Genomic DNA, 22,876 nt, shown 5'->3' with positions numbered 1-22,876 from the left:
CTTTGCACTTAAATGATACTTAGGTCTATCTCTTTTGATGTTGAAAAACTTCCCATGGATTTCTGATTTTCAGGGGCCTATTTTTATTCCCAAATGAGTATCCAACACTGCCTGACCAAATACCATCTACAGGAGAAGATGGATGGGAGAGATTTGAGGGATTGGCTCTTTGCGTCTGAGGCAGAAAGAGGCCTGACTTTTATTACTTTCTGTAAGTGCTCACCATGGTTTCCACTTATTAAATCTGTGAACTTTCGAGCTAGTTATTTGAAAAATCTTTTGTCTGTCCTGTAAAGAATCACCTTTACAGAGCTGCGCTTCCAGTCGATGCCTTCAGTGCTTCTGGACAGTATAGTAAAATATGCTGCGAGGAAAGACTCCTTGGGGGCAACCACGCATGGAGGACATATAATTATGCCATCATGCCATTACTTATTGTGATGCCCACACAAACCCAAGCATGGGCATAGCCAGGATTTATGGGTGTGGGTGTGTGCAGAACCTCAGTTAGTTAAGTATTTTTATTGACTTACTTGCTTGGGGGTGGCAGCTGCCCCCCCCTCTGGTTATGCCCATGGACCCAAGGGACTGATTTATAAAACCTGTGTTTGTGAAGGACCTTAATTTAACCAGGGCAGAGAAGGTGAAATGGCTGCTGAATGACGCTGATACCTCTCTAATTTAGAAAGTAGCTCCCTATGCCCTGGAAGTTGGCAGCTAGGAAGATTATGGCAAAATAATTTGATAAACTAGCAAAGGGGACTTGGATATTTAATTTGTATACAGTGGTACCTCGGGTTACATGCGCTTTAGGTTACAGACTTCGCTAACCGAGAAATAGTACCTCAGGTCAAGAACTTTGCTTCAGGGTGAAAACAGAAATTGTGCAGCAGCGATGCAGCGGCAGCAGGAGGCCCCATTAGATAAAGTGGTGCTTCAGATTAAGAACAGTTTCAGGTTAAGAAAAGACCTCCAGAACGAATTAAGTTATTAACCCGAGGTACCACTGTATTTTGTATGAGAATTACCTCTTATCCTCTGTAACAAAGAATTTAAGCAGATTTAACAGAGGCTTTATTGTATATGTAGCGATTGTTCATGTTTTTGGATGATTCACTGGCCTTTGGCTAGTGCAAGGAAGTTTATGATGATGCTTTTTATTTCCAATTTCAGTTAAAAGCATATTCAGAGCTGTATGCCTGTGGAAACTTACCTGGGAGGAAGCCGCCTTGGGCTTAGCTCTGCAGCGGGGAGAGGAGGCTATTGCCCAATACAAAATACTTTTAAATGCGCCTGGAGCAGAGCACAGAACGTTAACATTTTGATATCCAACCTGCAGTCCAATCCTAAAACTGCATTCTTGAAAAATAAATACAATCTAGCACTGCACTTGAATGTTTAAGTGTGGAGTTTCGCAGCCTTTGGGGCGCCACTGGTTCTGCCGCGCGAATATTACTGAACTATATTACCACTTTGTCCTCGGGCTACTTGCGCCGTGGCCGCTCACGGTAAGAGCTGCGCGAAATTTGCTAGTTACGGTAGCGAGGGAGGGGCGAGGATATATTGGGCGCGCGGCGGGGGCGGGGTGAGTACAGCGCCTGCGTGCTCGAGCCCGCGAGGCGCGCTCACCGTCCCTGCCTCGCGAGCCTCGGTGAAAGGATTTGGCGCCAGGCGGGTCTCTCTTCTGCAGCTGCCGCAGCCACCCGAGCCAGCCACCTCCGCCCAGACCGCATCGAGTCCTTGCAGCCGCCGCCATGAGCTGCTCCCCGGTGAACGTGAAGAAGCTGAAGGTGTCGGAGCTGAAGGAGGAGCTGAAGAAGCGGCGCCTCTCCGACAGGGGCCTCAAGGCCGAGCTCATGGAGCGGCTCCAGACCGCGCTCGACCAGGAGGAGGCCGGCGGGGGAGGCCTGGCCGGCGGAGAGCCCGGCAACGGCAACGCGGAGGAGATGGGCGAGGCCGCTCCGGGCAGCGGCGGAGCCCAGGAGGAGGACCTGGCCCTGGGAGGCGGAGGAGGAGGCCCCGACCAGGCCGCGGCCTGCGACGACGATGAGGAGGCCGAGTTCGGCGTCTGCCCCGGGGAAGAGGAGGAGGAGGAGGGCATGGAGCTGGGCGAGAACGGCGAAGGGGTGGCGCCCGGAGACGAGGAGGCGGCCGAAGACCTGGAGGACGACGAGAACGGCGACGACCAGGGCTTCCAGGAAGGGGAGGACGAGGAGGAAGAGGCCGCCGCCGGCGCCGCCACCGCAGCCACCACTAGCGGCGGCAACGCCAACGGCCACGGCGCCCAGCAGCAGCACGGCGCCGCGGCCAAGGAGGCGGCCGGGAAAGGCGCTGCCGCCTCGGAGGCCTCGGCCTCGACTCCGGCCTCCTCGGCCCAGCCCGGCGCGAAGCAGCTGTCACCCGCCCAGCAGCAGAAGCCTGGCGGGCCTGCTCGTCCTGGGGGTGAGTAGTGCGTGGGACCCGGATGGGCGGCGGTTGGGAGCTCAGCAGCGAGGTCAGGGTCCGCCGCCATCTTTCTCTCCCCCCCATCTGCACGGCCACCGCGCCTTTCCCCCCACCGCTGTCGGTGGAAGTGGGGAAGGCCCTCCCCGCGCGCCAGCCTTTGGGGATTTCCAGGCCAGGCCCGCCGCGTGTCTCTGGGGGGGGGGGGAGCTTTGCGCCATTTCGCGAGCGTGGTGAGGAAGGGGCGCGCGAGGCGGGGGGGGAGGGGCGTCTCGCAGGAGCCGCTGGGGCGCGCTGTGGAACGTGCGAGGGAACGTTTTGTGCTGTTCTGCGTCACATCCGTCCGTGGGGCGCTGTGGGCTCGAGTTCAAACGCTGAGTACAATGGAGGCGGAGGAATCCCTTTCGCAAAGCCTAGGCCGCGCGCGCCTGCCGAAATCAGGCCGTGGCGGGGGGAGGGGAAGGATGAGGAAGAGGTGGGCCTTTGGAGAGCCGCTGCTTAGGCGCGATCGTAGATCCGAGCGAAGACTTTCCCTGCTAACTCTGGAAGGTCAAATCGACAGCGGCAAACGTCAGAGGAGGCAGACCTTTAGTTTTCTGTGCACTTGAAGTTGTAAGATTTACGGGAAGCATTGTTACAAATGCGCCGCGGGAGTAGATGCTTTCCTAATAAGAGTAAAAAAAGAATGCTGTATTTTATCGTTTCTAACGTATCTTATTTCCCTCTTCAAAAAAAAACGAAGGAGAAGCTAAAAGTGAGCAAAAACCTGGGGAGAAAAAAAGGGGAGTTAAGCGGCCACGTGAAGACCATGGGCGAGGGTATTTTGAGTATATTGAAGAAAACAAATACAGCAGGTAAATCACTTTGGCATGTTAAAGTTTTTCATGAAAGATTTTAATAATTTCAATTTGTTGAACTCAAGTGACTGACCTTTTTTTGTTGGCCAGGGCAAAGTCTCCTCAGCCACCTGTTGAAGAGGAGGATGAACACTTTGATGACACAATGGTTTGTCTTGATACTTGTAAGTATAAAAACACGCTTGTCGTTTAAAACAAACTTCTAAGACAGTCTGTTGATTCTTAAAAAAAAAATTGAGCCATTTGTGTACCTGAGGTACAATTTCTGCTCTGCTCTGAAAATTTAGTTTTTCAATGCATTAGCTTTGAATTTAATCAGGACAACACAAAAGTGTAAAGTGTTGTTCTGTGCAAAAAGTGAGGCACAAAGGGAGAAATGGATGCTTTGAAAGGGGAAGCATTATTTGAAAAACGGAGATATGGGATATGCTAATTGATGTACAGTATGCTAATTGATGTAGGCAGTCAAAGGACCCCCTCCCACTTTATACTTGCATAAATACCTCAGTAGATAAAACTAACTGCGCTAAGATGCTTCATTAACAGGGAAAGTCCAATTAAGAGTACATCAAGAATTTTGTTCAATGTTAAGAATTATTTTCATTGGACATAATTGCAAGTTTGAAACTGCTCAATTTGAACAGATACTGTATAATGGTAACAAGTACTTTACTAATATTGTGTAACACTACTTTTGGAAAGTGGTGGAATTTTCCACCTTGTATTGCTTAGTATGTCTGCAGATGTTGGTTGGCAGCTGCAATCTTGCTGCCTCCCATCTGGACTGGGGGGGTATATTTGGAGTCCCAAGTCAATCTTGAGTTTTATTGGTAAAATCGTGGAAACTGATAAGGAATATGTTTAAAAAGTGTTACCACTTTTCGTAAGCATTCACTTTAGAGCTTCATGCACATTCAAAATGACTTCATTAAGAACAATGAAACTTTAAAAAGTTCTGAGAAGTTATTCTGGGACAGTCTCCAATTACTTTGGCACATTTGCATTGCTCATGGAAAAGTAGTGAACTGTTGCACAGACAAGTTTATAGAGGGATTATGGATGTATTTCCAGAAGACAAAGTGGCTATGCGATACTAATCCTTGGTTTGAAAAGTGATAGTACTGGGCAGTGAAGCTACTGATTGTTGGTGTTTTAGAAAATTTCAAATTCATATGCTGCAGCACAAGATAAAGAATAGTAAACAACTTTATCATGTGCATGTTTACTTAAGTAAATTCTACCGAGTCCAGTTCAAGCTTAGTACTGTACTGGATATGTCTAGAATTGCATCTTAAACTGCAGTCCTCTGCACCCTTGGAAGTGAGGCCTACACTTTCTATTTCACTTACATAATATGAAAGTATTGTTTGATAGAACAATTGAGAGTATTTATAGCAATGTTTCTATCTCTTTTTGAATATTGTCTGACTCAATGGCTCTATAAAAAGCAATAATCTCTTGAGGTGTTGAGACATTTGTATTATAGGACAACTTGTGTTTGGCTGAACATTGTCATCTTGAAATCCTTTCTCAGTCTACAGCTTATTCATGGAAAGTGTTATCAAAATAAGTTTTACTCTGATTAGACCCATTGAAATTAATGAACATTACAAAGTCAGGTCAATTAATTTCAGTGGGTTTACTTTGGGTAAAACTTAGTTGCATACCATCCAATGGTTCTTAGGTTTTATATACTAGAAAACACAATTAGATTTGGCAGAGCACCAGATAAGAGCACATTTTAAGTGTCTGCACACAAAGCTAGCCAAAGACAAATGATGATTACCGTATTTTTTGCCCCATAGGGCGCACTGGCCCATAGGGCACACCTAGTTTTTTGGAGGGGAAATAAAGAAAAAAAATTATTTCCCCCCGCTGGGGCGAGGGAAGCCCGAGCTTCCCCCGACCCTAGCCCCCAGAACAGGCTGCTATCCGCAAGCCGTGGGAGAGCTGTATGATTTCGCACAGCTCTCCCATGGCTTGCGGAGAGCTGCGCAAACTCCGAATCATGGGGCGTGCTGAGCTCAGAGCGCCCCCGGTTTCTGGGTGCAGGCAGCTCTCCCACGGCTTGCAGATAGCTTCCTGAAGCCTGCATTTGCCCCATAGGACGCACACACATTTCCCCTTCATTTTTGGAGGGGGGAAATTGCGTCCTATAGGGCGAAAAATACGGTACTTCATAGGGTAAGTGTGAAAATACATCATAGCTAAGCTAAACGTAGATAATCCTGATTCCAGAGTGAAATAAGATGATAATCTTCGGTCTTGAGCAAACGTCATCACTTTGCTTGAGAACCCTTAAGTAAAAGGGGGACTGAGTTAAATTTTGACTAATTCAAGAGTTACCTGTTGTGACAAAGAATAGCACTAAATCAAACTGATGTAACTTGATTCTTACAGGTGTTTTCCACTTTTTTTTGTTCGACTGTAGTTGAACAGATTTCAACCGTTTGATTTTCTTTTATTGACAGATAACTGTGATCTACACTTCAAAATTTCAAGAGATCGTTTTAGTGCTTCCTCATTGACAATGGAAAGTTTTGCCTTTCTTTGGGCTGGAGGGAGAGCATCCTATGGAGTTTCTAAAGGAAAAGTCTGTTTTGAGATGAAGGTAAGCCAGATCAGTATTGAAGACAGTTGTTCAACATTGCTTCTGAATGCTTATAGTTTCAGCTGAAATCAAGCTAAACGAGGAGAGGAGAAACTACATTTTATTATGGAAAATTACGTATTCATGATTTTAACTGGGCAGTCATGCCCATTTCCAAGATACTCCCAGTCTATTCCCACTTATATACTCCCTAACAGTCAGCATTTTGTGGGTAAGTTCAGCCTTTAAAAGAGCTGGGGGTATTTTTCTGGAGTGTGTGCCAATTCCCCACCCCACCTGTCAATACAGCCCCTCATTAGCATGAAAGGTGTTGTCTTTGCTGCATAGGCATGGACACTCAGAATCATTTATGTATGAGTATTAGGCAACTCAGAATAAAAATAGCTAAGACCATAACAGGTATTTTATCAATACCTGGAAAATTTAGCAGTAAAGTGCTATTTAACACACTAAAGCAATTATCCAATTAACCTTTCATACAAAAACCAGAATGGTTTCTTCAATAATAATAGCATTTTGCAGCAGATCCTACACGTAGTATGCTTATTACCATCATTCAACATAATGTGCTTACCTGGTCACCACCGGCATCTAGGGAGTTCACCCAAGTAAGGGAGTGAGTTGCCACTAGAGGGATGGAATGATTGATCCCTCTTGAAACAGTCTGTGGTCTCTGTGCTGGGTGTGGACCAGGGTATGTATTTCCTTTTTGTCCAGCATGGTCACATGGGAAAGGACCACGCTGTTCCTTGATTATTAGCCTGCTGTGTTGCAATGCTAGATTCCCAGCTGGTAGACTACATAGTGTTTAGCATAGAAACATGGCAAGCTGCACTTTTATGCTCTGCACACAAGGTGAAGCAAGTTGGTTGAGAAGGCAAAGAGCACTTGTTACTGGCTTGCAATATACAGTGGTACCTCGGGTTACATACGCTTCAGGTTACATACTCCACTAACCCAGAAATATTACCTCGGGTTAAGAACTTTGCTTCAGGATGAGAAATCATGCTCCGGTGGCGTGGCAGCAGCAGGAGGCCCCATTGGCTAAAGTGGTCTTCAGGTTAAGAACAGTTTCAGGTTAAGAATGGACCTCTGGAACAAATTAAGTACTTAACCTGAGGTACCACTGTATTTTACTAGCCTGCAATTTGCTCATAAGAGGAGCTGAAAACTTTTTTTAAAAAAAGTGTATGAAAGACTGGTAATTTTGGAGCCTGATTGACAAGGCTAGCTGAGCTATGCTTTTATTATAACTGTAATTAATAGCAGTTTTTTTATTACAAAAATAGGTAACTGAAAAGATCCCTGTCAAGCACCTGTATACAAAAGACATTGACATACATGAAGTGAGAGTTGGCTGGTCGCTGAACACAAGTGGGATGCTGCTTGGTAAGCTTTTCCCTTAAAACATGGATTGTCATGGTGATTCGTCTTTTTTGTAGGAATGAGTAGTACTTTTCTGGGTGCTTAAAAGAGGGAGATGATGAATCACTGTAGACAGAAAATGCGTGGTAAAACTTAATTTTGAAAAAAGAGTAACTACAACCACTATTTTTTCTTAGTAATGGTAGTTACAAGTTACTTGTGATCTATGGAATCTGTTCCAGAAAGCTCACTCTCAGTACTTCGTCAAAAGGAATATAGGGAAGTGTCAGCATACCTGACATCCTCTATATTTGGGTAAAGAATAGTGCTTTGAATCAAATCCCTTTAGCAACAGCACCCTTCACCTTTGTACCTAATTCATGTCTCTGTCCACCTGAGGAGCTTGGTACAGAAGGAAATGGCTCCAGCACATGTAGGAATCGGGGGCTAATTCATTGTGTGCTTGCCAGAAGTGAGTAGTTGGGTGAGAAGCTGAAGTAACATCCTACGCAGCTAATTTCCTTGGATTGGAAAGAAAATAATGGGACTTTCCCACCAGACCTGTGCTCTAAACTAAAGTTACTTCCTGAGCTCTCACGTGAGGCATTCTCACTTTGCAGTGTACCACAGTGCTAGGATTCTGCAGTGGATGGGGGTTATCTGTATGGTGCAGCTTATATAGAAAATCTTGAGCTTGAATGTCGGGTTACAAATACAGTAATTCAGAACTTGAAAACCTCAATTGCAACTGTTCAAATTTATCAGGCGAGGAAGAGTTTTCTTACGGATACTCCTTGAAAGGAATAAAGACATGTAATTGTGAGATTGAAGACTTTGGTGAGAAATTTGATGAAAATGATGTGATCGGATGTTTTGCTGTAAGTATTTCCTTACTTGGAACGTCAGTTACTATTTGCTGCTATGCACTTACCTGCTTTATAACAAAATGCACAACTTTATTTCCTTAATTAGGTATTGCACCTTTGCTTAATTTTCAAGTGTTTAGATTTTTCTTTAAATATCCACTCAAGCCTAAAGTTCTAGATTTATTTCTAATTAATGAACCTGCCTAAGTTCATTTATGCTAACACTTTTTTTTGTACAACAGAATTTTGATGGTGATGAAGTGGAGCTTTCTTACTCAAAGAATGGACAGGAACTTGGTGTTGCTTTCAAAATCAGCAAGGAAGTTCTTTCTGAAAAGCCCATTTTCCCCCATGTTCTCTGCCATAACTGTGCTGTTGAATTTAACTTTGGCCAGAAGGATGAGCCGTACTTCCCCATACCAGAGGGGTACACATTCATCCAGAATGTTCCCTTGGAAGATAGAGTTAGAGGACCCAAGGGACCAGAGCACAAGAAAGAATGTGAAGTAAGTAACGGTCCATTTTGAAATCATTGAAGCATGTCAGCTTGAGTATTTTTCTTGAGGCAGTTGATATGGGTACCACAAATGACAAGCCTTGTCTGTAGGGCAATTGGGGTATAAAATAAGAGCTTTCATTTTTTATGCCTAAACTCATTAGGTGGTAATGATGATTGGCTTGCCTGGTGCTGGGAAGACTACATGGGTTACCAAACATGCAGCAGAGAACCCTGGGAAGTACAATATCCTTGGGACAAATACTATTATGGACAAAATGATGGTAAGTTCCAACTACTGCATAAATTTAGCATAATGCTATGGGTAGTTCATCCTAATATGTTCAGTGGGACTTATTCCCTACCTTAATTGTTTAGGGTTGCAACTTTAAGGTAACTCATTTGGAAACTTGTAGCCATCATGCATCTATAGTATTAAAACTTAGATATCTTTAACTCATTTCAGGGTACTGCTTTAGCAGTTGATGGCCCACTGAAAAACTTTATTCCTGTGGAGCGAGTATTTTCTAGATTGTTCATTTGGAAACTTTGAAGAAACTTATTCCTCTAAAAGTATACACATCCTGCTTGAAATATTGGAACTCCAGATAAAAATAAGTCCAACTGGTTTAGCTGTAGGCCGTTACTATCGTATATTAAGGCCGTTAATGTTGTATATTAATAGTAAAGTGTCTGAATTAAATATTTCAAGGCACTGAATGATGGGATAAATTGGGCTGCCTTGTTTAATTCTTAGGATTGATCTCATGAGCATTTAGAACTCATTCAAAGCAAGTCATGTATTGCAAAACATTGCCTAAAACGTTTCTGGTATTAGCAATTATAGACCATTTCTTGCTATTAAAAATACCCAATGAAAAGAACATTAATGGCAGTGAATGCTGGGCAACTTCTGTTTTCATAGGTTGCAGGTTTTAAGCGGCAAATGGCTGATACTGGAAAACTCAACACACTGTTGCAGAGAGCACCACAGTGTCTTGGCAAGTTTATTGAGATTGCTGCGCGTAAGAAACGGAACTTTATTCTGGATCAGGTATGGGGGCCAAAGTTCATTGTTTTACAAAATTCAGTTAAGCTGCCATTTGTTTAAGGGGGGGTGTAGATTCTAAACTTCAATGGGAGATACAATATATATATTGAGGCAATAAAGTTAGAATATTAGCAGTTGTACTTAGGTTTGTAATATACATGAAATCAGGGGGAGAATGGTTATCCTAGCCTCTACGGCCTAACATGTACATAACTTCCTTCTACTTGTAAACTTCTTTGCATTTATACATGTGGAGGTGAAATCTAAGCACACTAATTTAACTTAGCTCTAACAATGACAGCTACGTGTAGTAAGTTACTGCATTTTTTTCAGACAAATGTGTCTGCAGCTGCGCAGAGGAGAAAAATGTGCCTGTTTGCAGGCTTCCAGCGCAAAGCAGTTGTTGTTTGCCCAAAAGATGAAGACTACAAGCAAAGAACACAAAAGAAGGCAGAGGTGGAGGGAAAAGATCTTCCAGAGCATGCAGTGCTCAAAATGAAAGGCATGGAACATAATCTATACTGTGTTCTAGGATGTTGAGTATCTGTTTAAAGGAATAATGTAAAGACCTAAAGATTCAAAATTTCTTGCCTTAAAACAGTTATGCCTCTTTAAAAAAAACTGGAAGACTTCTGTAACTTTGTAAGACAACACTATATTGTGTTCCCTCTGCTGCAGCCCTTAATACTACTTAAAGTCATGATATGCTTCATGCAGATGCACAAAGCTGTCTTGGCATAAAGTGCCCTAGAAAACGAAGCTAAACGTGTTATAGCAGACGTGTGTTCCCAGTTCAACTTAATAGGGAGAATGTGTCAAGTTTTCAGGAATCTTGCTCCTAGCTTGAAGTGATGATTACTTGTCTTGTATTCCTTTTATATAGGAGGGGAACTTTGGCTTTTTCTAATGGCTTCAGAAATAAATACTGAATATTCAGGACTCTCTATCTTGTAGGAAATTTTACTCTGCCAGAGGTGTCAGAATGTTTTGATGAAATAATCTACGTAGAGTTGCAAAAAGAAGAAGCCCAGAAGCTTCTGGAACAGTACAAAGAAGAAAGCAAGAAGGCCCTTCCTCCAGAGAAAAAACAGAACACTGGTTCAAAGAAAAGTAACAAAAAGAGTGGTAAAAACCAGTTTAACAGAGGTGGACAGAGAGGACGTGGTGGATTTAACATGCGTGGCAACTTCAGAGGAGGAGGTATCCTGTGCTCCTAAAACTGCCTCTTAAATCTTTTAATTTTATACCCGAGGTTTTAGTTGCTTGCCCCAAAGAAGAGCAGAGCTTTGAGAATATATCATTGTGGATGGAGACAATGTCTTCATTTCTGGAAAAAATATCGCTGGAGGGGCCCAGGCATGGCTTTGATTTAGCAGGAAAAAAACAATGCAATTAAGCATCCTGTAGCTTAGTTTTTTTTAAAAAGCAGCTAAGTGTCTGTTTATGGACAGAACCTCATGAAATCACCAGTGCTTGGGCTGAATAAGTTTTTGGTGGTTTGGGAGAGGGCTGTCACTATCTTTCCCCATAACTGTTCTTAAAGCAACCTCAGTTTGGACTCTCTTAACAGTTTTCAGATGCCTTGCCCCATGGAATTTGAATTTTGTCTTCCAAGTTCAAAGCTCCTTTACTAGAAAAAACTAACTTGTGCACAGGCTGAAATTAATGTCTATTACTAAATAGTCTCTTACTTCTCTTCTGGGTCAAATTAAAGTATGTCATTGGGTCAATATTAATATTCTAACATTTTTCACAGTCCCTGGAAATCGTGGAGGATACAACAGGAGAGGTGGTAACATGCCCCAACGTGGAGGTGGAGGAGGCGGTGGCAGTGGTGGGGCAATAGGCTACCCATACCCCCGTGGTCCTGTCTTTCCGACCAGAGGTGGTGGTGGCGGAGGAGGTGGCTACTCAAACAGAGGAAACTATAACAGAGGTGGAATGCCCAACAGAGGGAACTATAACCAGGTAATTTGCTGTAGTCAGGAAGATGGCATTTTTGGCTGAATCTTTTGGTGCTCTCTTTAGCAACCAGTACAGAAAGCATGTTTAAAAGTGTGGTCCTAATACATAACAAAATTGTTCCTGAAGTATATGATGTACAATGTTTTTTCAAAGTTTTATAACACGTGCAATCCTGTAGTGCTGAAACCTAAGTTTTTAAAATTGTACTTTTGTCTTACGCTGTTCCCAGTAGTTTCTTTCTCAAGGAACTGATGAGGTCTACGCTCAGTGTTTGAGTCCTGCATTAGGTGCTCTCAAGACCAATATATAGGAGCTGAAAGACGTGCAGTGGTACCTTGGTTTATGAACTTAATCCATTCTGGAAGTCCCTTCTTAAACCAAAGCGTTCTTAAAACAAGGTGCGCTTTGCCATAGAAAGTAATGCAAAATGGATTAATCCATTCCAGACTTCTGAAAACAAACCCCTAAATCAGCAATTTAACATGAATTTTACTATCTTAACAAGACCATTGATCCATAAAATGAAAGCAATAATCAATGTACTGTACTATTAAAATATGTGCGCTGATGATAGTCATTGTTTGGGTGTGGGGCTTTTATTCATTTCCACAGTCACACAATCAGCTGAACTGGGATCCACACAGGACCCCCCCCCCCCCATGCTGCTGCAGGAAATGCTCCCTAGAGCATGCACCTCCTGCAGCGGCATGGGGGAGAGTTGCAAGCCCACCAACCATATGGCTAGCAGGCGTAGCTTCCCTCCCTTCCCTTGTGGCTGCGGGAAACTCCATGATGATCCCCTTCTCCGCTGCCGGACAACGGAAGTGTGGCTCTCAAAATGGAAGTGCACCCTGAATGGAGTACGTTCGCAGTCCAAAAAAATACGCAAACAAGAACACCCATTTCCGGTTTTGAAGTGTTCGTAATCCAAAAGGTTCATTGGTTAGGCTGTTCGTAACCCGAGGTACCACTGTATTGGAAATCTAGGCTCTTAGCACAGATCCCATATATAATTTATGCAACAATGCAGCTGTGCTCTTTGTATGATGTCCTGTTTTCTAGTGAGGCATATTCCTCTGTGTATAGATAATGGAATGGGCAGAAGGTAGATTAGAATCTATTGGTTGATCCACTCTGAACCACCCAGAAATCTGTAAGAATCTCTGGCTCGTAGTAGCAGAATTACCCCACCCCACAAACACTAGTATTTAAAATAGCTTTGAGTGACATTACCATGATTTGTTTGTTTGAAAGGAATGAGCCTGTACCTGTGCGAAATTCCTGGGCTTAAAATTACTCTAAACCTTACTTTCAAGTGAATCTCAAGATTTTAGTTAAAAACACACACACAAGCAATCTCACCAGCCTCTGCACCATCCCTCTGCTAGGTAGCATATCATTCAGGCAATGATCATAAGATCACTGACCATGTAATTCGTACATATAGCAAAATCAGCACCACATTTGTTATTTGCTGGTTTAGCCTGATTCCCCAACTTGCATGTGTTCAGGAGCAGTACTTTACTGACATATGGGTAAATACTGACTAGCAAGAAGAATTTGGAATGTCTCTTGTCAGAATGTTGCCTTGATAGTTAGGAATCAACATCAACTGAAGGCTTTTTATCTGAAAGTTTATTAACTGAAACATTTTTGAAGTTTACTGCAGATAGCCGCCTGGATGTGTTTTGGGCCATTGAATGGTGAAATGTTTAATAAGTAACTACAAATCAATTTATTGCACTTTCGTTACAGAACTTCAGAGGAAGGGGAAACAATCGTGGCTACAAAAATCAATCTCAGGGCTACAACCAGTGGCAGCAGGGTGTAAGTAAACTTTCTCAATGTGCAGCAAAATACGAAGTAACGTTAAGTGTATGTTTTAACAAGTACCGGTAAACCTTTATGAGGATATAAATAGCTTAAGAGTAACGTTAGTACAAGATGTAGTTTATTCGCAATTTGTACTTCATACAGTGGAACCTCAGGTTGCAGACGTAATCTGTGACGGAGGCACACCCACAACCTGCAGCACAGCATCCGTGCACACGTGTGATGCGATTTGGCGCTTCTGTGCATGCGTGAGTGGCGAAACCCAGAAGTAACCCTTTCTGGTACTTCCGGGTTTCCCGCAGACTGAAAACACGTAACTTGAAGCGTTTGTAACCCAAGGTACCACTGTGTGTAAACAATCATAGGAGTGGGATTAAAGTATTAGGAATTGTCCACAACTCCCAATTGCATGCTTCAGATGTTTTTCATACACACCTACGGAATGTAGAAATAAAATTTGCTGATATTTGACTATGGTTAACAGTGTTTATCTTGGTTTTTGCAGCAATTCTGGGGTCAGAAGCCATGGAGTCAGCATTATCACCAAGGATACTATTGAATTCCCAAATAAAATGAACTGATCCATATTTCTTCAAAACCTTCACAAGAAGTCGACTGTTTTCTTTAGTAGGCTAACTTTTTAAACATTCCACAAGAGGAAGTGCCTGCAGGTTCCTTTTTTAGAAGCTTTGTGGGTTTGATTTTTTTTTGTACATTTTTAATTGCAGTTTTAAAGTGAATCTTAAGAGAACCTCAGCATTGTGCACGATAAGAGAATGTGTCAGTATTTCAGGGTTCTGCATTTTATCTGTAAAATGTGACTTTTTTTTACCACAACAAAAGTAAAATGTTGCTTTGTATCTGGTGTCCTCTTATTAAAGATTTTCTTTTCTCTTCTCCCCCCCCCCTTAAAAAAATTCTAAGAAACAGTCGAGAGTCATCAAAACAGAAAAGTTAGCAACCAGGCTTGTTGTGGCCCCATGAATACTAATACTATGTAAATAATGCTCATTACACTCCATCTTCCACTCCATCCTCTCTATGCAGTTTCTAGGTATGGAAGAGGGGGAAGAGAAATAAGAATGGTCTTTTGGCAATAAGCTAGGTTGTATTTTTGTTTTTTAATTTGGCAAAGGGTTGAGGGTGGGGTTGCAAAGCAAACCTAAAGATTAAATAGTGAAGGTGGAGTGCATGTAAAACCTGGTTGCTTTTGTCTGTGGAGGCTCAACTTGTGAAGGTACACACCATCAACTTTTTCCATTTGTTATGCATTTTGATTCTGAAAAAAGCTGGCTCTGCCCATTTCTTATTAAACAAACTTGTTGTAAATCCAGTTGTCTAATGGGATCTATATGAAGTTAGCTGTGTGTCTGTAACCTTTTCCCCACAAATACTGTGTATTTAGTGTGCTTGTAGTAGTAACTCCACCATTTTGTAAATGAAATTGTGATTCACCCATTTTATATCTAATTTTTAATCATGTTAGTTCTCAGATGGGTGTGTCTCCTTAGCCTGCTGATTTACTTATCTAAAGAAAGTGGGTGGAGAAATTAACTTTAGCCGTTTGTTTGCAATAAAATAAAATCATTTTACTCTTGTTCTGGGATTCTCACCACATTGGTCTAAAATCCCTTTAATGACTTTGAGGGGCAGGATACGCATATATAGTGAGATGTATATGCACCACATGCATGCTTTCACATAATAAAGAGAACCAGTTGCTTAAGCAACTTAAAAACATTTGACAAGACTTCTGGAATCAGGAATCCGGTAGTCTCTTGTTGGAAGGAGTTTCTGAATTTCATGAAATGGATGGTAATATACCAGCACACAAATGTTTTAGTTTTGCAAAGAATAGCCAGTAGTATTTGTATATTGCAGGGTTGGTGCTTAGGCTAACAGAACTCTCAGTGGTGGTGGCAACTGAAGCTCATAAAGGTAAAGGGACCCCTGACTACTAGGTCCAGTCACGGATGACTCTGGGGTTGTGGCGCTCATTTCACTTTACTGGCTGAGGGAGCCGGTGTACAGCTTCCGGGTCATGTGGCCAGCATGACTTAAGCCGCTTCTGGTGAACCAGAGCAGCATACGGAAACGCTGTTTACCTTCCTGCCAGAGTGGTACCTATTTATCTACTTGCACTTTGACAACGTGTTTTTGAACTGCTAGGTTGGCAGGAGCAGGGAACGAGCAACAGGAGCCAACCCCGTTGTGGGGATTTGAACCGCCGACCTTCTGATTGGCAAGCCCTAGGCTCTGTGGTTTAGACCACAGTGCCACCCGCTCATAGCCAGAGCTAATGACTATTTGATGTAAAATGGCAAATTAGTTTGGGTGTCTTCTAGAGAGAATATAGGTGGTTATATATGTCATGGCTAGATAGCTACTTTTACAGCTACACTTGGCAGGATTAGTTTGGTATAATATTTGGAGTTCCTACTGAATATGCCACTTCGCCAAGTGAGTAATGGTGCATCTGCAGGAGTGTGTAGTTGTTTCAAGGTTTATCACTGGCTTCTACTTTTTAGAGTACTTGTACCAAGCAGATACTTGTGTATCTGAAGAAGTGTGCATGCACACGAAAGCTCATACCAAGAACTGACTTAGTTGGTCTTTAAGGTGCTACTGGAAGGATTTTTTGTTTTGTTTTGTACCAAGCTTATGAAGGATCAGGTTTAAAATGTTAAGTGTTTAGTAAACTGATGCTAAATGTAATTTGCTAGGAAGGATTATCTAGATCATAGTCTTCAAGCTGCTGTGATGTCTGGTGTTTCTAGCTTTTTTAGTTTCTCCCCGCTTTCTCCCATCTTTTCTGCAGCCTGCCACTCCTTCTTGGGAACACACTACCTGACATGGAAACAGGTTGTGATAGAAGGGCTAAGGGGTGGAGTTGGTGGTGCTTGCTCAATCACAACAGGAATGGATTAGGTCTCCCATTTAGAGACCAAGCCTTGAAATGTGTTTACTCACTAGTTTCAGTTCACTTGAAAAGAAATGGGTAGGAAAGGGGTTAGAATCTCAGTTGAATTTGATGAGTAAACTGGTGGGGAGTGTGTGCCTTGAATGTCTTTCTATGTTCCCCCTACTCCAGGATTGTATATAGGGTTTGAGTTTATGTGGGAAGATTTATTGGGGTTTTCAGCTAGATCTGTTTGGGAGTAAGAGTGGAATCCAAATCTCATTTACCTGGAAGTAAAATCACCAGTCTAGATTATGCATTTTAGAACAGTCACAGAATTGGTAGCTTATTGCCAGACTAATGTTTCTGAACCCTTGTTGGTTCCATCCATATAGTGTGCCACTAATGTGCTTTCAGGGAATCTAAAATGTGCAGTGGTAACCTTTAAGGCTTTCAGAAAGTTTCAGAAGTTAGTTTTGTAGAAGTGTCACTAAGGTAAGGTATTACATGTCCTCTGCCTCATTAAAATACAGCTAAGCCAGTGTAATGACTTGGACTTCTGTACTTGGGGACTGCTAGTCTAAATGGCTCTTGCCATGTAATATTTTTACTTTCACCTAAGATGCTAAGATTTTAGTGTCTGGCTAGAAGAAACTAGTGCACTGCTCTATACAGATAATACTGTTAACCTATATGGAAAGATTGTAACTTGCACAGATGTGTCTAATTCTAGGAAAAATAGTGTAAAAGCAAACCACGTGCAGAATGAATGCCTCCATGCTTTTAAAGCCACACTCTTAGAGTCATAACTTTGGTTAGAAGTCTCTACAAAATGAAAATGGGCCATGGAAAAGAGCGTGTGCTTTTTGCTTGCATTAAAACATCCTATGTTAATGTAGAGATCGCTCTTCTGCATTAGGTCTATGCAGTGCCTCTGGTTAGACTTGTAAGCATATTGAGTTCACTTTCAATTGTTATGCATGCTGTTACCTGTATAATTGTTTTGTGCAAGCCTTATTAGCAATGGTACAGGGTTCTGTAAACCCCACTTTAGGCAGCAAGTTAGCACTAGATACCCATTCATCCAGCTAGGAAAGCTGACCAGAACAAATCTCTTTCTGGTTCTGCATTTTCATTCAGGAGCAAAGTACCACAACATCTTACTACATCACCATTACAGTAGCAAGGGATATAAAATGATCACTTGGATTTATTTACAATCATTTCTACTGAACTTTATTCTTTTTTAAAGTTCACTTAATGAATATGAAACTCAACCTATACAAGTAATTACCCAGATCACTTGTTGAACTGCTAAAACAGGATATGTTTACAAACTCTTAAAGCATAATGGGCTATCTTTGGAAGCTAGGCCTAGATGACAATCCGTACAAATAATTTTGCTGCAGGGATTCTGAAAAGCAACAGAGGCAAACTACTTTTTACAAACCCCACCCCTGAAGAGTAGACCTCTACAGCACAAAGAATGGTTAACAGTAAAAACATTGCACAATGCTCTTAAGTATTTTTCTACTCGCCCACCTAGCTCTTAAATTTATTTTGATTAATTCAAAGAGCACTTGCAATGCTAAACAGAAATACAGGTGCCAAATGTAATTAAGGATGCTTTTATTATTGTACAAGCAGCATACAAAACTGGTAAGCGGTCAAAGGTATGGAAAACAGTAGCCACCACTATTCTCAAACAGACCAAACAGAATTGCTTGCTATTATAATTACCATATATACAATTGGGTAAAGGCTTTGTAAAAAAAGTTTTTTTTACATGATTTCAGTGCAGAAAGCTTGCATAACTTTTTCTCTGGAGTAGAAAGAGGGTAATGAGTACTTTCCTAGAACGATTCCCTTTAGCTTAATTTAATGCAAACAGTATTCTAATGAAAGAACTTGATTCAAGTGATATATTTTATGGAGGAAAAGGATGCTTGTATGCAACTTTAGATTAGTTGTAACATTACTGAGCAACCTTGCAAACTCAAATTGCTTCCAGCTCAACACTAGTTTAAGACATTCTGAAGAAGTTACAAGCATCACGGTTACCTTATACTGCTCTAGAATCCTGGGTTAAACATCAAGTGTCATCTACTGCCCCTTCCCCAAGGAAAGTAAATCAGATTACATATGCTTCACCCTTGATTTGAAAGTGAGAATAAATGAAAAATACAATTCGGAGCTTCAGGGCAGTCAACTGAACTGTTTCCTAATGCTCGGCAAATGAGCCATGTCTCGTATTGTGCTTAGAAATGTTCACAACCAAGTGCTGTTTCAAGAACGGCTTTCTTCACTTTTCTTTTTCTCTGGATCAAACTGGGTGCTCTCATACAAAATTTTCTTTCTCATCCCTTCTTGAACCATTCGTTGCTGGATCCTTAGTTTTGCATTATTGTATCTACAATAGACCCTCAATAAAGAAAAGGCAACAAAATAATGAATGATACCCATCCTATTTTAGAGAATAAGAGCTCCCAGTATTTATTCAAATGGTATAGTATTGAACCAGCCTGTACTTTGAAGAAGATAGAAATGCTTTACACAACTTTTTCTTAAGTAACTGTATTCTGCAAACAAGTATGGAATAGATGTGCACATAGAGAAAAGTTAAAGAAAGCTTTGTACAAAGGGAACAGACTTCTGCCTGCACAATAGAACTTCACCTTCCTCACGTCCTCTTAATCCACTATATGCACCTTCATTAAGCACCTTTAGCAACAGGTGAACACATTCCTCTTCAACCAGGCCTTTGGCTGATGAACATCTTATACCCTTTTAAAAGTGCTTATGGGAGGGAGATTTATTGGTGGTTGGTCTTTTTGCTCATTATTATTTTGGGTTTTAAAAAACGTTTTATGTTGTGAACCACCCTGAGATCTGTGGATGAAGGGCAGTATACAAATTTAATAAAATAACAATGCCCACAAAATCTGCTTGGGAGAGAAGGCACTTGGGGGAGATATGTAGAGTCTGCAGAAAGTAGATGAAGGCAATGTTCCATTGCAGAAACAAGTCTACTCATGCAACACTGGAGTCTGCCATCTCAGTTGCATCAGTGAAGATATTGGATGTGAATTTGGATTGTTATACTGTACTACCATATTATTTAAACACCCCTCCCAAGCAATGGACAGCTGGAGTAGGGTGCAGAAGGTGCAAATAAGTCATATATTTCCAGGAATAGCCTGGTACACTAGTGTGATTACATGTGCTGAGTTGTAGGCAGGGGTGCCAACTTGAGTAAAATATTGGGTGGGCTCAGGTAAGCCCCATGCTGCATAATTATTCATAAGGCATGGCACACACCATCTGAATGGCAATGCCCATCAACTTTGGGGGACCTGGTTCCCTCAAATATTTTAGGGGGTGCGCAAAGGGACATAAGTTCCTAGGAGTTGGCTCCTAGGGTTGTAGGAAGAATCCACCCAAAGCCTATCCACTCACATCTTCAACACAAGTCTGAGAATTTCAGAAACATACATACCAACATCCTAATGTTGTCAGGATAAAACCTCCCACTCCAAAGTCACAGGATCGTCTCACTCTGCCTAGGCAGAAAAGAAGTTTGTTTGTAAGTTATGTAGACAACATAACAATTGGACAAGAAGAAAAGGAACTAACAGAAAAACAACGTAGGAAACGTATTTTAGAAGTATTTAGCCAACTATTTCTGAAGATACAGTTGGCTTTGCATAATCTTTATAATGCCATGGTTGCACAAACCAATGAGACAACACATTAAACAGAATGAACTACAGAAAATTTGGGGTAATTTGACATACGTACGTACTAACCTCATAAAATTTGACAAAAGGTGAATAAAGGAGGAAATGCAGCCTGTTGAACATTACAAAGACTAGATTCTAGAACTTTTGGCTGCAAAAGAAAGTAACCCTCTTATAAATCGGTATTGTTATAATGAGGCTATTATTGTTTACCTTTACCTTTAATTGAAAATAATAAAAACTATTATTAAAAAAGAGAAAGGAACCCTCTTAATTATCCTCAGCAGCTGAGGTATGCTTATGAATACTCCAACTGCTAAGAAGTTTAAAGAACAATCGGTATGCAATGTTTTGGAGACTGATTGTGCTGTATGTACACCTTTGCCGGGAAGGGTTTTAGAGAGGAAGCAAGCAACACTTTATATCAGTTGTTGCGATGTATTAATTGCTGCATGGAGCAAAGTATTACCAGAAGAGAGAATGGAAACAAAGAGAATGGAAACAAAGAGAATATTACATATAAAAAGAAATATCTGCAGATTAACCTTTACTTACTAGTTGCCAAAAAGTGTCCAAGACCCAAAGTTAGACCACCCAATGAGCCATAGAGCACTGATTCTCGAGCACAAGGGACATTTCTGACGTCAAGTATTCCCAGTAGCTTAAAAGACTTGAAAGAAATGACATATATCACATTAAACAATGCATTGGTTATGTACAGAACCCTCTGAAGTGCTGCATTTAGTACAGTAGATCACTAATAGTGATGTAAAGCAAAAAGAAAAGAGCATGTAGTTTTCCCGCTGGGCCAAAAGGACAAGAAAAGGACACAACCACTGAAACTATCTTACTATCATTATTCTCCAGTAGCTTTTTAAAGGGGTGGGTGAAGTTGTTGAAAAGTTATTCTGTTATTCTCATTGTCATTCTCATACCAATGGACAAAGCATGCATCAAATCACCTTGATCTTTTGCAGCTACCATCCACCTGAAGGCAAAATCATTCCCAAAGTGGTATATAAAAGGCTATGCTTGATTTTTGTATATTTTTTTTACATTTGATATCCCACCTCTCTTTCTTCATGGTGGCCTCATATACCTTCAGACCATACCTTGGGATACTTGAGTTTAGATAGTGCCGCATGACCATATTGATCCTGTTGAATTTCTCAGGATTTGACGCACTGATCAGTGACACTGAGCCATCCTTCTGGGTTGGAAGGCTCCACATTGCAGTGGTTCCTATCTTTCCTGGAGTTTTGACAGGAGTATGAGCATGCTGATTCTATTGAATTCTCAGCACCATATGATGCATTGGAAGAAAATCCTATACAAATTTCCACTTTGCATCACCATTCTTTTAAAAATACGAGCGTGCTCTAAATTTGGCATTTTTATTTTACTTGCATTTAGTAAGGGATACGTAACCGGAGGTGAATGTAAGTAGAGGTAGCACTGTATTTGGGGGGGAAAGAAGTTCATGCTGCAATCCTACAACCAGTTGGAGGCCTGTTGGGGTGGGGGTGGCGGCATTAGGAAACTGTGAGCGCTGTTGTACAGCTGGAGAGAAGTTTCCAGGTGAAACAACATTAAGCTGTTGAGGCCTCTTGGTATGCCTGTGGAAAATGGAAAGTGCAGATGTCTCACAAGCAGTGCAGGTCTAAAAACGGCATTTTGGGGTTGTATTGGGAGTCATGGATCTGAAGCTTCCATAGACTGCTTTGCCCACCTCCATCCAACATGCTCACAAAATTGGTCTGAACCGGAACAATGGAAGGAAAAATTCTTTCCCCCACCTTCCAACTCTGGCTGCAGCAAGCTGGCAGGTCTATAGATGCATCTGCTCTAAAGGAAAACATTTTCTTCCAATAGCAAAGGTTACATTTATAGCACAATCCTATACACATCAACACAGAAGTAAACTCACTGAGTGCAATGAGGCTTCTTTCCATGTAAGTGTGCATTGGATTGCAGCTACAAAAGCCTCACTTGTCTGCCCAAACATTCAGGGTCAGGGCATAAAACAAAGGATCAAAATTTCTTTGGAGCTACGGTTGTCATGTCTTCAGTATACCCCTCTGGTTTCCTCGAAGGCAGGATTAAAAACCATTTTAAATGATTAGTATTTTTAAAAAAAGAAAATAAATGCCAGCGATTGTGACAAAGGAACCTGAGTAAACAAAACGAGTATTATGGTCCACTTATGGCCGTGCGACGCGTTATGTGGATTCAGAAATATATCGGGCATTAAGTGGTTTGAAGCGAGGCTCGGTTTCCTAGGGAAGGAGCGGTCTACCAGGGTGATAAGGCGCGACGGTTGAATAGAGCTTCCACGCTCAGAGGCAGTGTACCTGCTGGAAGGGGAGGGCCAACAGAAAAAAGGCTACGCGGCTACCGGGAGTCCGCTGCTGGGGAGGCAACACTTGGCTCCACGAGCCCTGCTAGCCTCGTCACGTCGAGGCGCTTTGCGCAATGCTCTGACGGCACAGAAGCCGCTCCCGTTAGAGAAGCTGCAGCCCCTTCCTCCGTCCACACGAACACTAGGGAGGCCCTAAGCAGCCACCGCGGAGCTCGCCGACGGCGCCTTGCCTCCGCTCCCAGCTCATTTACCTTCTCCGCGTCCTCGACCTCTTCCTCGCCCGCCATAACAACCCCGCTTGCCAGGCTTCTCCCGGCCGACCAACCGCCGCAGCTAAACCACAGAGCCCTAAAGCTTGAGTTGCGCAGAGAGGCCTCTCGCGCAGACGAAGGCGG

At 42.2% G+C, this 22,876-nt stretch overlaps 2 protein-coding genes across 2 annotated transcripts; one reads left to right on the top strand and one right to left on the bottom strand.

The window, feature by feature from the left end:
* The first annotated feature begins 1,545 nt into the window (after positions 1-1,545).
* On the top strand, positions 1,546-14,815 carry HNRNPU (heterogeneous nuclear ribonucleoprotein U). The gene is made up of 14 exons (XM_083732317.1): positions 1,546-2,442; positions 3,185-3,296; positions 3,390-3,463; positions 5,771-5,910; positions 7,200-7,299; positions 8,041-8,153; positions 8,384-8,647; positions 8,802-8,921; positions 9,563-9,691; positions 10,022-10,190; positions 10,643-10,888; positions 11,445-11,656; positions 13,409-13,480; positions 13,992-14,815. Exons 1-14 carry the CDS (start codon positions 1,755-1,757, stop codon positions 14,043-14,045), a joined length of 2,493 nt encoding a protein of 830 aa, XP_083588443.1. The 5' UTR covers positions 1,546-1,754; the 3' UTR covers positions 14,046-14,815.
* Positions 14,816-17,997: 3,182 nt separating this feature from the next.
* On the bottom strand, positions 17,998-22,865 carry COX20 (cytochrome c oxidase assembly factor COX20). The gene is made up of 4 exons (XM_083732884.1): positions 22,733-22,865; positions 20,678-20,792; positions 19,882-19,945; positions 17,998-18,807 (listed from the first exon to the last, which is right to left on the bottom strand). The coding sequence occupies exons 1-4, from the start codon at positions 22,766-22,768 to the stop codon at positions 18,672-18,674; spliced, it is 351 nt and encodes a 116-aa protein (XP_083589010.1). The 5' UTR covers positions 22,769-22,865; the 3' UTR covers positions 17,998-18,671.
* Between the last annotated feature and the right edge of the window lie 11 nt (positions 22,866-22,876).

The sequence above is a fragment of the Podarcis gaigeae genome, assembly GCF_964106915.1.
Source record: "Podarcis gaigeae genome assembly, chromosome: 3".
NCBI lineage: Eukaryota > Metazoa > Chordata > Lepidosauria > Squamata > Lacertidae > Podarcis > Podarcis gaigeae.
This window is presented reverse-complemented; position numbering and strand designations above follow the sequence as displayed.

Excerpts from the sequence above, each read along its gene's own strand:
- HNRNPU (XM_083732317.1), top strand. The coding sequence starts at position 1,755 with ATGAGCTGCTCCCCGGTGAACGTGAAGAAGCTGAAGGTGTCGGAGCTG. Across the intron at positions 2,443-3,184 it reads CGGGCCTGCTCGTCCTGGGG|GAGAAGCTAAAAGTGAGCAA; the intron begins GTGAGTAGTGCG and ends AAAAAAACGAAG. Across the intron at positions 8,922-9,562 it reads CTATTATGGACAAAATGATG|GTTGCAGGTTTTAAGCGGCA; the intron begins GTAAGTTCCAAC and ends CTGTTTTCATAG.
- COX20 (XM_083732884.1), bottom strand. The coding sequence starts at position 22,768 with ATGGCGGGCGAGGAAGAGGTCGAGGACGCGGAGAAG. Across the intron at positions 19,946-20,677 it reads TGGACACTTTTTGGCAACTA|GCAGAGTGAGACGATCCTGT; the intron begins GTAAGTAAAGGT and ends TTTTCTGCCTAG. Across the intron at positions 18,808-19,881 it reads CTGACAACATTAGGATGTTG|GGTCTATTGTAGATACAATA; the intron begins GTATGTATGTTT and ends TTCTTTATTGAG.